At 42.0% G+C, this 15,227-nt stretch overlaps 1 protein-coding gene across 1 annotated transcript in view; it reads right to left on the bottom strand.

Moving 5' to 3' along the window:
• The window catches only part of pkn3 (protein kinase N3), a 27,945-nt gene extending 17,694 nt beyond the window's left edge, over positions 1-10,251 (bottom strand). Inside the window, exons 1-6 of the mRNA XM_054611995.1 lie at positions 9,994-10,251; positions 7,622-7,898; positions 6,364-6,533; positions 4,954-5,077; positions 4,249-4,400; positions 1,728-1,938 (exon numbers count right to left, since the gene is read on the bottom strand). Coding sequence (XP_054467970.1) covers positions 1,728-1,938; positions 4,249-4,400; positions 4,954-5,077; positions 6,364-6,533; positions 7,622-7,898; positions 9,994-10,014 — 955 coding nt within the window. The 5' untranslated portion in view covers positions 10,015-10,251. The remainder of the gene's footprint in view (positions 1-1,727; positions 1,939-4,248; positions 4,401-4,953; positions 5,078-6,363; positions 6,534-7,621; positions 7,899-9,993) is intronic.
• Between the last annotated feature and the right edge of the window lie 4,976 nt (positions 10,252-15,227).

The raw sequence follows: 15,227 nt of genomic DNA, 5'->3' as shown, positions 1-15,227 counted from the left end.
CAGCACAATAATGAATACTCTGTTACAACTAAAAGTACTGCATTCAACATTCTACTTAGAGTTATGTCTTCCTGAGGAAAAAAAAGTCACTGCTTTGTTAAGCCGGCCCGCCCATGCGTGCTCCACTGGTTACTGCTGCGAGTTCCCGCTCCACCCAAACTTCACTAGTGATGTGGTCACAGATTTTTAACATCGCTTCTCTCGGCTTGAGGTGTCCTGTCAATATTCCTGCAGTGCCGGGAGTGACCAGTGGACAAAATTGGAAGAGACTCTGAGCAGTGCTGCTGTTTCCGGTTCTTTTCATACATTTAACTGTTGTCAGTTATTGCTTAAATAAAGTGCACTACTGCTTTTATAAAACAGTCATCAACTATGGCTGTTTGAAAGTGCATTCCAATTTGTCCAGTCTTTTTATTAATAAACAAAAGAGTTCACAATTTGCCCTCTTTGGGCATGCACATACCGAGGTGGTTGGTGTTGCCATTTATTGGGTTACCACTGATAAACTGGCCTGCGTCAGTTAGAGAACTAAGTCAGCCTTATTTGTTAGCTGGAGGTTGCTTGGCGTGGAAAGGATGTTGCTCCACTTTCTCTAGTCCCTGGGTTTGGGTTGCCATTAGCTCTGGAGAGACCAATTAGACATTTTCTGAATCGAGGTGTTGGAGGCAGTGGTTGGTGTATTTCTGCTTCATATTGTTAATCCTCCTCTTTATTTAGTTCTGCATGTTGTTTATTCATTCATTCATTTTCCATAACCTGCTTATCCAGTTAAGGGGTTGCAGGGGTGCTGGAGCTGATCTCAGCTGTCAATGGGCGAAGGCAGGGTACACCCTGGACAGGTCTCCAGTCTGTCGCAGGGCTGACATATATAGAGAGACAACCATTCACACTCACATCCACACCTACGGGCAATTTAGAGTCTTCAATTAACCTAAGCTGCATGTCTTTGGACTGTGGGAGGAAGCCGGAGAACCCGGAGAGAACCCACGCTGACACGGGGAGAACATGCAAACTCCACACAGAAGGCCGTCTAGCCCGGGAAATGAACCCGGGCCCCTCTTGCTGTGAGGCGACAGTGCTGATTATTTTTCTGCAGATGGGCACTGCTCAATCCACTCCTCCACAGAAGTTAACTTAATGGTTCCAGTTTGTAGCAGGTCATAGAAGCTGACTTTGTTACTTTGTATCTGAACCTGTAGTGTAGTGACCCTGTTGCTAAACAACCATGATAACAAATTAGTCTAACATTTGTTTTTTCAGACACAGAGTGATACTGAAAGTGCAAAGGAATTAAACATCTTAGCAGTGGTATGCAGGTATCGCAGCTATGATTCAATCAGATTGCTTGGTTTGAGCTACCCATCTTGTCAATACAGGTTTTTCCAGTAGTTTCCAACCTAGAAGTCGGGCCCCTCCAAAGGGTCACAAAACAAATCTGAGGGGTCGCGAGATGATCAATGGGAGAGGAAAGACTAAAAAATGTTTTAATACAAAAATATGTTTTCAGCTTTTTCTTGTGAAACAACGGCAAATTTGACCTCTTTGGGCCTCAAAAAGTTTTTGAAATGAAACCATCTGAGGAGTTTAGAGAAGAAATGTCTCTGTGGTGGAACTGCAGGAACATGTTTTTGAGTACTTGAGAGTAAATATACTTTGCTATTTTCTACCGCTGAAGAAATTTAACAAAGAAATTAAATAAATAGATATATGAATATATGAATAGCAACCTGTTAGACTGGCTGGTTTGAAGAAAAAGGAAGAGGAAGGAGTGTTGGATTGCTTCTTTGGTATGCCGCAGGAAGGCGAGGTTCCCAACAATAGTTCCTCCTTGATGGCGGCATGTTTGGGATGGTCCTGAGGCAGCTCACTCAAACATCTGTCCAGGGAGAGACTTAACAGGTCCACCTTATGAGAAGACTCTTGCTCGCGAGCCTGGGCCTAAGGGACACACAAGAGTACAGCCTAGCTCAATCTTTTTTCGTTTCTTTTTTGAGGGGGGTTACAACACGAGACAAAAGCCACCAGCCAAAGTCAAATCAGACTCAAAGTTAAACAGTTAAATTATAATATATTTTATATAAAAATGGACCCAAGATCCTGTGATATCTGCTGGAATAGTGGTGGAAAGGAAGGTTCTTTGATTAATTTACTGTGTGCCAAGACAGAAGTGTTTCATTTAATATCAGTAATCATGGATATAAAACCGCTCACCATTTCCTGTTTGCTTGTGAAGGGTTAGGGCTGCAAGTCAAATTGTTCTTCAATAGATATAGATATGGTTACCTGAACTTTAAATATTAGTATGGAACAAATACCAGAACCCAGATAATCAGTTATACTACAATTCAGTAATTATTTGGCTCCAGCCCCCCCCACGACCCTTAACAGGATAAGCGGTTAAAGATAATGAATGAATGAATGCACTTGAGCCAACAAACTGAGCAGAGGAGTTCAGCAGCATCAGCTCAACTCACTAAGTGTCGAAACCGGAGCACAGTGTTGGTCTACAACATGCTGCCAAGGTTTCTGGCAGGTTATTATATAGAATGTGTACTGCTCTGTGGCCACTGTTTTGTCTTAATAGTGAATTTATGTACTGTGCTTGACGTTCGCTTTAAAGTCATGAAATAAAAATGTTATTTCAGTTAGGCAAATTCAAGAACTTTAAAAATAAACTCTGCTTTTCTGAGTAACTTTTCTGAAACACCCAATCAGGATGCAGCCCGGCTCTATATTTAAAGATCACTTCTTACACTTCTTGACTTTTAAAGTCTGCAACCTTTTTTAGGTTAAGTTTTGTGCCTGCTGCCTTGTGGTTCGTTTCGGCTCTGATCTTTATTAAATCAACACATACAGTGGGGCAAAAAAGTATTTAGTCAGCCACCAATTGCAAGTTCTCCCACTTAAAAAGATGAGAGAGGCCTGTAATTTTCATCATAGGTATACCTAAACTATGAGAGACAAAATGAGAAGAAAAAAAATCCTGAAAATCACATTGTCTGATTTTTAAAGAATATATTTGCAAATTATGGTGGAAAATAAGTATTTGGTCAATAACAAAAGTTCATCTCAATACTTTGTTATATACCCTTTGTTGGCAATGACAGAGGTCAAACGTTTTCTGTAAGTCTTCACAAGCTTTTCACACACTGTTGCTGGTATTTTGGCCCATTCCTCCATGCAGATCTCCTCTAGAGCAGTGATGTTTTGGGGCTGTCACTGGGCAACACGGACTTTCAACTCCCTCCACAGATTTTCTATGGGGTTGAGATCTGGAGACTGGCTAGGCCACTCCAGGACCTTGAAATGCTTCTTAAGAAGCCACTCCTTCGTTGCCCGGGCGGGTGTGTTTGGGATCATTGTCATGCTGAAAGACCCAGCCACGTTTCATCTTCAATGCCCTTGCTGATGGAAGGAGGTTTTCACTCAAAATCTCACGATACATGGCCCCATTCATTCTTTCCTTTACACGGATCAGTCGTCCTGGTCCCCTTGCAGAAAAGCAGCCCCAAAGCATGATGTTTCCACCCCCATGCTTCACAGTAGGTATGGTGTTCTTTGGATGCAACTCTTCTTTCTCCTCCAAACACGACGAGTTGAGTTTTTACCAAAAAGTTCTATTTTGGTTTCATCTGACCATATGACATTCTCCCAATCCTCTTCTGGATCATCCAAATGCTCTCTAGCAAACTTCAGACGGGCCTGGACATGTACTGGCTTAAGCAGGGGGACACGTCTGGCACTGCAGGATTTGAGTCCCTGGCGGCGTGGTGTGTTACTGATGGTAGCCTTTGTTACTTTGGTCCCAGCTCTCTGCAGGTCATTCACTAGGTCCCCCCGTGTGGTTCTGGGATTTTTATTCACCGTTCTTGTGATCATTTTGGCGCCACGGGGTGAGATCTTGCGTGGAGCCCCAGATCGAGGGAGATTATCCGTGGTCTTGTATGTCTTCCATTTTCTAATAATTGCTCCCACAGTTGATTTCTTCACACCAAGCTGCTTACCTATTGCAGATTCAGTCTTCCCAGCCTGGTGCAGGTCTACAATTTTGTTTCTGGTGTCCTTTGACAGCTCTTTGGTCTTGGCCATAGTGGAGTTTGGGGATTCTTTCCCCCCATTCTGTCTCTCATAGTTGAAGTGTACCTATGATTACAGGCGTCTCTCATCTTTTTAAGTGGGAGAACTTGCACAATTGGTGGCTGACTAAATACTTTTTTAAAAAAAACAAAGGCAGCAACCTCAACCCACCTCTGCCAGTGCGCGGCGGTCCTGGATCTTGCGCCCACTCAGCTGCCTCACCACATTTTTGGCTCCTTCTGCTACGGCCGATTCAATCTTCATGTGGTGCATGAGGTCAGCTATCCGTAGCTCCAGAGGACTGATCATGTCCACAGGGTGACCTGAATGCATCAGCAGCAGATGTGAGAACAGATACAGGAAGCAGTACCCTTCTAAGACTTTTGTCTCTGAGCTATTGGACATTGTAGAAGCAAAGGGACCATTTAATGGTTGCTTTGTTTTATTCCCCGTTAACTCCGAATTAATAGATAATATGGCCTAAAAAAATCTAACTGTCAGCTTGAATCCATGTTGGCATATGTATTCTTAATCTATAGAAATTCCTGTTCATGCAAGGGCTGGGCAATAAATCAGTATCTTTTCACGAAGCCCTGTGGTCCAAATTATTCATTTCAAGCTAACTTTAACTGATAACCAACTAATTCATTATGGCCATTTTTGAGAATGTCAAAGCAGTTGTTGGACTCAAAACCATGGTTTTAACTCAAAATGAAAAATATGTTTGGATTATTTCTTGTGATACATTGATCAATATGTATATATTGTCAATATGAGACTACCGTCATTAAATGAAAGGGTGTTCATGTTGAGTCTATGAGTTACATGGGTCACAGTTAACTTTTTCAGCCGGTGGAGATCATTTGGTAGATTTACCATGCGAGCCCTCCTGCTCCCCGTCTCTGGCTTGACTGACTTTGATAATCTGCATGCGCAGGAGCTCAATCTTAGTGCGACTGTCCTGTAACATCTGCTGGGCTGTAGTCATCATCTTCCTGTCCTGGAAAATAAACATGAGTTAATGCATGTTGTTCAATGCAGATACATCATGATATAATGGGATAGAAAAAGACTTGTATGGGCAATGTGATACATTTTGGCCAAGTGGTAAAATAGACACAGTCAGCGGTGTGTATGATGTGAATTCCTGCATATTAAATGTTACTTTCCTGAAATCCCAGTAATATATCTTTGAAGTGTTTTGAAGTAGCATATCATTTGGAGTACAGCTCAGCCAAGCGCAGATCCACTCAGACTGCCTGTGTTTTGACTTTTCTGGAAGCTTGTCTCATCTTTCTCTATTTCATCTGCCCCTACTTCCAATGGCACACTTTAAAACAACCAGGCTTTAGTTAACAACACAAACAACAATTATTGAACTCAATTAACAGACTCTTACAGTATCATTGGTGGGTGATGCTGTTATTTGTAATGCATTTGCATAATGTAACAGCAACCGAAGCTGTGCACAGTGGGTTTTGTTGCTGCTTCTCTGTAAGGAGGAGAGTTTTGTATTTGGCACTAATAAATGTAATTCCTTTACAAACCTACACTATATACAGCTTCTCTGTGGTACAACCCTTCCCACGCTGAAGTCAACCTGCTGGCACATAAATACATCCTCACTCCCAGCATTGTTCATGGTTGAATACAAACACACAAACCTAATGAACCAAGAACATGCTTTCATGATATATCATATTTTTTTAAATATAACTAACAGTCTTTGATGGCTCTATGTCATTTGAACTGTGTTGCCTATTTTGTACCTTCTATAGATCACTTTGTGCTTTCTCCATTGTTTTGATCCAATTACAACAAATGCCAAGCTTTTCACTAAATGGGTCTAAATGAGAGCTCCTTCAAGGCCACAGTAACATTTCCATTACTTTTGTATTCCCTCACAACACATTGATCTCTGTATTCCCTTACATGTATTCAATTCGTTTGACAATACTACCCTATTTTATAAGAGTTTAGCTGAAGATATTGACAACATTTAAAACACAAAAGCATTGAAACTAAGAGGATGAAAAGAAGAAATAAATAGCAAGTAATCCAGGATGGAATGAAATCCTGCTAGTATCACTCTCTACACTGAATGGAACATCCCTGTCCTCAAGTACCATCTCTGGTTTCCCTCAGGTTGAGTCCTCTGTCCTGTCTCACACATCAGAGATGCTTTCTGCTGCTGCCAGCAATGAGTCATTGAAGACAGACCATCTCCATCAGCAAACTGACCAACTGTGTGTGTGTGTATTTAATATGGGCCATATTGTTCTGCACCTTGACTGAGCTGTTGTTGTAAGTCTGGATGATATTCTCAGCGCCCTGTTTGACTTTGGTCTCCATGGTGAGCTGTTTCTTCAGGGTTCTGACCCGACTGGCCATTGGTGATGTGACCTCTTCCCACGGACTCGACTCTGCTGATAGGTTGTCCTCCTCCTCCAAGCACCCTGCATAAAAATAACAGCACGGTGGGTCAGGCTTTAGAAGTCTTGGGAAACAATTATTTTTCATTTGTGCAGATTCATTTGAGAGGGTTTTATGACTGATCAGCTGCTGATTTTCATTAAGTGCAGCTCAATAAGACTTGGTGCCTGTTTTGACATGTCACACACATCTTGAAAACAATGGAGTGCAAAAGAAAGTGTTTTCTGCTGCGGATTTTGGAATACAAGTTGAAAAGGAGACACTAATGAAACTGCTAGTGTTTCATCCTGGAAGAGGAATGCTGCATATTAAGTAAATAGCCTGTTGTCATCAGCTCCACACAAAGATTCAGTAATTGAGTTATGAAAATCTATGTGCAAGATCTTTTGTAAAATATTTAAATGAATGCACTTTTGATGTGCTGAAAAAAAAAGGCTGCTGTAAATTGACTTTACAATACGTGTTTTATTTTGCTGGAGTATTCCTCTTGTCTCCACTATCAGAACTCTGTCTCACTGGTCCTCTGCTGCTGTGATCAGTCAGCAGTGTTAAATCCAGTGCAGCTGCTATTTGTATACATTTCCATTCCCTTCTACCTTAATTTGGATCTGTTAATAAGAACACCTTGAAATACATTGCATTGCATAACTAGTTATTTTAATTGTGCAAAGCCTCCGCATGGTACTTTTAAGAAAATAAAGATTTAATTTCGGCCTGAAAATCTTTGGGTAATATCCACCTCAAAGTCTAAAGCTTGATTATAAACATGCAGCCTAAATTGCCAGATTGGCCTATAGCAATTACTAGAAGCAGAGGATTGATGATTTAGCAGTGAGTGTAGTTGAGTAGTTTGTTTAGGTAAAGCTTATGGAATGAAACATGCAGGGTAAAGCATGACCTAAAAGCTCATCTAATAAAATCTTAAACAAATCCAACAATACTTTAATCAAATCTTGAACCTTTGTTTGTTGTTCATCATGTTTCTTAGGAATTTACTCGTCGAGTCTTGAGTTCACCAAAGTGTTGGGCAAAAGACAGACTTAGGGAGACGATAAGTACACAAGTTGCCGTTTATCAAAATGTACTCCAACAAATGATCTTTTTGAGTTACCTGTGGTGCAGTCCTTCTCGGTGGCCATGGACCTGGCATTGAGCTCCTGCAGTTCCCAGTGCAACTTCTCCAGCTTGCGGCTCGAGGCTTTGAGCTGGCCCTCCACATCGGCAGCGTTTTTGCGATTGGTGACAGCCCGCCGAAGTCTCTCGGCAGCCTCCTTGATTTTCAACTCGCGCTGGATCTCCTGCCTGAGCAGAGTGCGAGCATCTTCCAACCGCTGCTGAAACTCTGGGTCCAGAATATCCACCTTATCCAGACCCTTCAGGTTGTCACTCTGAAGGACACACCACAGCTGCTTCAATGTCTGATCACTGTGGTTGTTATTTTTATATCTGGTTATGTGTCACATATTGTATTGCATATTATGAAAACATGTGCCCAGCTACTATATTGTTTCTAGAAAAACATGCTACTATCACCCATGTCTCTCTGTTTTTTTTTCTTGAACAGGCCCTTAAACAAGATTTATGAATACATATGGATTTAAGGAGCTGAAGTTCACGTAGTTTGCCAGAAATGTACCATCAAGCTAGACTCCATGCTTTTCAGAAAATGTGAAATAAAAGGGAGAATATTTAAACATAGGTCGCTGCAACATTACAGAGGCCAGCATCGAGGCGGTTCAGTGGGGTTTAACACTACGAGATGAACCGAAACCAACATCTACAATACAAACAACAGCCATCACCCATATGTCCACTCATGTAAAGAGAACAATTATATCAAGGACAAAACACTGCAATATAACATTTCAGATGAAAATAAGCACAAGTTGTTTCCACCTAGGAAGAAAGGAGAGGAACAACTTAATGAAGGGGATACAACTGCTGAGGAAGTAAAGTATTTCAGGAAGCCCAGTTAAACCAATCTGTGACATTAAACCTATCAACGGATCACCAACACAATGCCTCCCCCTTGTGGATACAGATCTGCTTAGCTTTCTACTCTCGTGGCAACAAAGGCCTTCTCTCAGAGTCCGGACATAAGGTGCTGTGTCAATATTAGGACTAAAACTTATTATTATTTCATTAGCCATTAACATACGTCAGTCTGTTTTTGATAGGTCATTTAGGAAACAGTTGTTGCGATATGCAGAGGACAAGCAGACAGACATGAATTCCTTGCTTTATAGATGAAATGTGCAACATTATGTTTAGATAGCTCTAATTCAATTTTGACTGTGCCTAGACTCTTCACATGTTCCTCTGAAAGAAAACTGACAGTAGATCAACTAAGTGACCTTCAACCAAAAAAAACCCACAAATTCCTTGATTATAAGGTCTTTGCTGTTTTTAAACCAGGTTTATCTCATATATATTTATTGTTAGTTTCATTATAAAATTATTCAATCAAATAATCAAATAAATAATTAATAATAATTAATGGCCCTAGTTGAAGTCATGCTCTTGTTATTGTAAGCAATATGAAGACTAATTTAAGTAACAGGAAAAGAAACCATGAACAGCAAACAAAAGGTTCAAAGATTTAATGGCAATTTTGGGGGGATTTGTTTAAGATTGGTCTAGGTGAGCTTTAAGGTCATGCTTTACCCTGCATGTTTCATTCCATAAGCTTTACCTAAACAAACTACTCAACTACACTCACTGCTAAATCATCAATCCTCTGCTTCTAGTGATTGCTATAGGCCAAGCCAAATAAGAGCTGTTGAGGTAGGCTGGCTTTGGTGTTGGCTATGTCCGGTATCCATCCATTCACGCTATGATCTCCTCTAGGACACACCTCCTGTCAAGCACACAAAAAGTAGCCTCCACCTTCTACTGTCCTAGGAAGTGAACTGTCAAGTCTGGGTCCTTTGAAAACATCAGTGACTAATCGATGGCGATGGCACATTTATTCATTTTAAATTGACTGGCCCTATTGAATTGAACTTGATATATTCTTGGTAAAATTGCAAAAATTATCAAATTTATTTTCATACGATGTCGAATTAAAGGCAAACAACTAATCTTCTTTCACCAAAACCAATAAATACAGTGTGATATAACCTTTTGCCTCACAGTTTGCTCGGATAACAATGTCACTGTACCGACTGTGGAAGACGGTTCCAGTCGAGGAGATCGCTTAGCCAACTCTTACCATCTGTACTTTTCTTCATGACACGGAGTCGTTTAAATAGTGAGCTACAGTGAAACATTACATAGAGGTAGGCAATGTTTCCGACACCACAAAGACAGAGGAACTCTTAACAGAGGCAAACAAGACTAACAGGAAAATCCAGTAGTTACGCATCCCTTGTAAACCTCGAGATAGAACTTCGGGTAATACCGGCAGGCGTAATGTTGACACCTAATGTCTCCATTCAATTAAACTGCATTTGACGATTCACACAATTGTGGCATTCATTTTACCTGTAGTGCTAAACCTGACATGGTGGCTGTCAGTTGTCACACAGCGTCAACGTCTGCTCCAGCTGCCCAGAGAGTTAGTGAAACTGCTCCAGGAGGAACGGAACAACTGCCGGTAGCTTAGGGAAACTCAACGTCTGCTCTGGCTGTTCACAGGCGCTCCATAGGGCTGTAGCTTCTCCTACTCATAATGGAAACAAATCTCAGTACAACTTTGAATTGACTTAAACTGGGGCTCGACGCAAAGCTGACGTTAGTCGTCAGCGGCTGAGATTGGTTGGCAGTCAATTTGACGGAAACGCTGCAAGAACCAATCCTATTCGAGTATTCAATGCACCTGCAGAGGTAACCACATGATGCATTCAAGTAGCCTGCGGCCTCTCTTATGCTTGGCTTAAACAGCTGAGAGTTCTTCAATCGTTAATGACACAAAAAGCAATATCCTTTTAAGAAAAAAAAAAGGAAAGCCGATTAGATTATTTCAATATGCGCCGTGCTGTTGTTAATGACCTGACATAAATTAAGTTTGTTAAATATCAATCTGAGAACTATTAAATCCGTTTTTAACATAGCTTGTTGCTATAGCCTGTGGGGAACTTTAACATGAAAACATATGCTCACTGAAGTTTATTTTCTATGAGATAAGCTTTAAGAACTACTTTTTGTTGTATAAATTTAAGACAGTCTTAAAATATGTAAGAAGGCACTCCGTAATGCTAGAGCAGCCTATTATTCAGCATTAATAGAGAAAAATAAGAACAACCCTAGGGTTCTCTTCAGCACTGTAGCCAGGCTGAAGCTCTGTTGAGCCGTGTATTCCTATAAACCTCAGTAGTAGTGACTTCATGAACTTCTTTAATGATAAGATTCTAACTATTAGAGAAAAAAATTATAATCTACTGCCCTCAACCAGTACCGATCGATCCATAGCTGTAGAACCTGAAATATATTTAGATGGCTTTTCTCCCATCGACCTTCAACAATTGACTTTAACTATTTCTAAGTCTAAACCTTCCTCCTGTCTCTTAGACCCGATTCCGACTAGGCTGCTTAAGGAAGTTTTACCTTTAATTAGCAATTCTTTATTAGAAATTATCAATCTGTCTTTACTAACGGGCCATGTACCACAGGCCTTCAAACTAGCTGTAATTAAACCTCTTCTTAAGAAACCTACTCTTGATCCAGAGGTGTTGGCTAACTATAGACCTATATCTAACCTTCCGTTCCTCTCCAAGATCCTTGAGAAAGCAGGAGCAAATCAGCTCTGTGACTTTATGCATAACAATAGTTTATTTGAGGATTTTCAGTCAGGATTTAGAGTGAATCATAGCACAGAGACGGCACTGGTGAAAATGACCAATGACCTTCTAATAGCTTCAGACAAAGGACTTGTCTCTGTACTTGTATTGCTAGACCTTAGTGCTGCATTTGATACCATTGATCACCAAATCCTATTACAGAGATTGGAGCATCTTATAGGCATTAAAGGAACCGCACTTAGCTGGTTTAAGTCGTATTTATCAGACCGATCTCAGTTTGTATATGTAAACAATGAAAGCTCGATGAAAACCAGGGTCAGTCACGGAGTTCCACAGGGGTCTGTTCTTGGACCTATTTTATTTACCTTATATATGCTTCCCTTGGGGAATATTATCAGAAAACACTCAGTGAACTTTCATTGTTATGCAGATGATACCCAGTTATATCTATCAATTAAGCCAGACGAAACTAACCAGTTCTCTAAACTTCAAGCATGTCTTACGGACATAAAAACCTGGATGACCTGTAACTTCTTAATGTTAAACTCCGAAAAAACAGAAGTTATTCTACTAGGCCCAGATCACCTTCGAAATCAATTATCTAACGATATAGTTTCTCTAGATGGCATTGCTCTAGCATCCAGCACTACCGTTAAGAACCTTGGAGTTATCTTTGATCAGGATCTGTCTTTTAACTCTTATATAAAACAGATCTCAAGGACAGCCTTTTTTCATTTGCGTAACATTGCGAAAATCAGGCAAATCCTGTCTCAAAGCGATGCAGAAAAACTAGTTCATGCATTTGTTACCTCTAGACTAGATTACTGTAACTCCTTATTATCAGGCTGCTCTAATAGGTCTCTTAGATCTTTACAGTTGATCCAGAATGCTGCAGCACGTGTTCTAACAAAAACTAAGAAAAGAGATCATATTACTCCAGTATTAGCTTCTCTGCACTCTTACGCTTATTGACTTGCTTGTACCCTGGAGTCTTTGTGCTTTCTCGCTTCGCAGGCTTCTATAAATCGTGGCTGTAGCTGGACCGTGGTCGTGCATCCTGCTACGGCCCTGCTGACACCGACTGCTACCACCATTATTATTACTAGTCACATTACTATTACTATTACCTGTACCATTAAGCATTTTAGCTTTACTTCCACCCTGAAGCCCTTTTGCTTTCTCGCTCTGCAGGTTTCCATGAATCGTTGTGGTACCTGGACCGTAGTCGTGCCTCCTGCTGTGAGCCGACTGACACCCACTGCTACTTCGATTATTATTATTAATCACATTGCTATCCCTATTTTCATAATTATAATTCTACTGTAATAATTGCTGCTGTTATTATAAGTAGTCTTATTATATGAATCATTTATGTCATATACATTGAATGTGTTGTATCTCTGTTATGCTGTTCATTCTGTACACATGACATGTATTGCATTCTGTCCATCCTGGAAGAAGGATCCCTCCTCTGTCGTTCTCCCATAGGTTTCTTCCTTTTTTCTCCCTGTTAAAGGGTTTTTTTAGGGGAGTTTTTCCCATGCCGATGTGAGGGAAGGGCAGAGGATGTCGCATGTGCACAGATTGTAAAGCCCTCTGAGGCAAATTTGTAATTTGTGATTCTGGGCTATACAAAATAAACTGAATTGAATTGAATTGAATAAACTGTAAATAAATGTGTGTTTTGGTATGTTGCTCAAGAAAGTGATAGTTGGCTTCCTGGCAGAGTATCTGCTCTTTATGTTAACATGACTTTGAGTGCCCCCATGTTTCTATGAAAAGCTGATAAAGAGCTTTTAAAAAAGCAGTGGGGATTGAAAATGAATAACTAACTGTTGGCCCCTCAGTAATACACATGACCACCCTCCCACACAGAGTAAACAATTCAGCTGTAGCTATATTTGAACAACAGTTAAATAGAGTCAGAGTAAAGGTAAACTACACAACAACACTTTTCGTCTTATTTCGTGTGTACAGCTTCAAATAATAATAATAATAATCAATCCTTTATTAGTCCCACAATGGGGAAATTATTTCTCTGCATTTAACCCATCCCGGAGGAGCAGTGGGCTGCAATGAAGCGCCCGGGGAGCAACTTGGGGTTAGGTGTCTCGCTCAAGGACACCTCGGCATGTTGCCGGTAGAGGGGCTTGAACCACCAACCTTGTGGTTACGGGACAAGCGCTCTACCTCATGTGCCACAGCCGCTTCTCAATTGGATTACCCTCTCAAGGCAAACAACAAAGCCCTACTAGCGGGATACCTGGACCACCTCACCCACCAGAAGACCGAGTTGGCCGCGTCTGAGAAGGCAGAGATCCAGACTACAGCTGCCCCTCTTCACTTCTGACTGGGCCTCCTCATGAACGCCCCTCTCCCCACCAATCAACCATGCAGCAGAGCCACCAGCGCCTCTGGCCTGAGGGGGACCCAACGCAAGAGCCTCCCTCAGTGCGAGCCCTCCAGTAGATACGTCGTAATTATGGTTAGCTGCTCCTTGGCCCTTTATGCTGGGGGCCCCCGTGCGAGGGAGGTAGGGCACAAGCGGAGGTAGGGAACAAGCGGATTCATGCTCAGCAGCTCATGGGTTTTCACCCTTCGTTGATGCTGCTCTGTGCTCCTCTGTCGGCCTAGCTGGACAGGACATTACATAGGGTCTATGTATTGCAGTCCGCTGCCCACCTCCTCCTTTCATAGTCCAGACCTTTCTCCCATGTCCCCGCCGAGAGGAGAGCCTCGGAGATGGAAGTGGCTGCGCTCCTCAGGAAGGGAGCCATATCCACAATCTATTACTCAGAGGCGTGGACAGGGTTTTTCTCCCAGTTTGTTCAGGTGCCCAAGAAATCCCGAGATGTAAGATCCACACTGGACCTATACGTCCTGGATGCTTTCTGGCATATTCAGGCATCTGAATACCATCCATAGACTTGAACGCTGTGTACTTTCCCGTCCCCATTTTGCCGCGTCGCAGGACGTATATGCGCTTTAGAAAGTTATCAGTTCTGTTGCCGCCCATTCTGTTATACCTTGGCTCCGTGCATGATCTCTAAATGTGAGGAGATGGCGCTGGAACGGTTCAGATAGCAGAGAGTGAGAATCTTGACCTACATGGACGACTGGTTGATTCTGCCATCAGCTTCCTTCTGCCCAGTCAGCAGATGCCCTACCTCGGGCTGCTCTTGGATTCCTATATATGGGACTGCACTACATCCTGCAGCACCTTGAATCTGCATGGACCTGCAAGGATCCAGTTTGTGGACTACAGATTGGCGTTTAACACCATCATTCCAGACATCCTGTGCGCCAAACTCCCCCAGCTCACTGTCCCAGCCTCCACCTGTCAGTAGACCTCAAACTACCTGACAAACAGGAGGCAGCAGGTGAGACTAGGGAAAAATCCCATCCTCCCTTTTGTGGTCAGAACAACCTGGTGCATGAACGTTCTTAAAACTGTGAAGTTTACAGTGTACTGCAGGGGAAGCCCCCATACACTGCTCCCCATCACTATCCTGAACAACACAGTGCTGTGAAAGCCTTCAGGTTGCTGGGATCCACCATCTCCCAGGACCTCAAGTAAACTTCCAACACAGACAACATCGATCCAGGACTCTTTCACCTAGGTGTTTTGACGGTGGCTCAGTGGAAGTGCAGGGTTGTCCATCAGAGGATAAGTGGTTCGATCCCCAGCACTGCTAGTCCATGTCCATATGTCCTTGGACAAGACACTTACCTCAATTTGCTAAATGGGTATGAATGGTAAGTTAGAGTCCTGATGGGCAGTTAGCACCTTGCATGGCAGTCCCTGCCATCAGTGTATACATGGGTGTGAATGGGTGAATGACATGTAGTGTTAAAGTGCTTTGAGTGGTCAGAAGACTAGAAAATATATATACAAGTCCATTTACCATTTCCTCATTGCTTATTTTTGTAATATTACTTCCATTTTAGAGCGGAAGTGCCCTTACTTTAATTGCCCCC

This window comes from Anoplopoma fimbria, chromosome 14 (assembly GCF_027596085.1).
Source record: "Anoplopoma fimbria isolate UVic2021 breed Golden Eagle Sablefish chromosome 14, Afim_UVic_2022, whole genome shotgun sequence".
NCBI lineage: Eukaryota > Metazoa > Chordata > Actinopteri > Perciformes > Anoplopomatidae > Anoplopoma > Anoplopoma fimbria.
The sequence above is the reverse complement of the archived record's forward strand: the minus strand, read 5'-3'. Positions and strand labels throughout refer to the sequence as shown.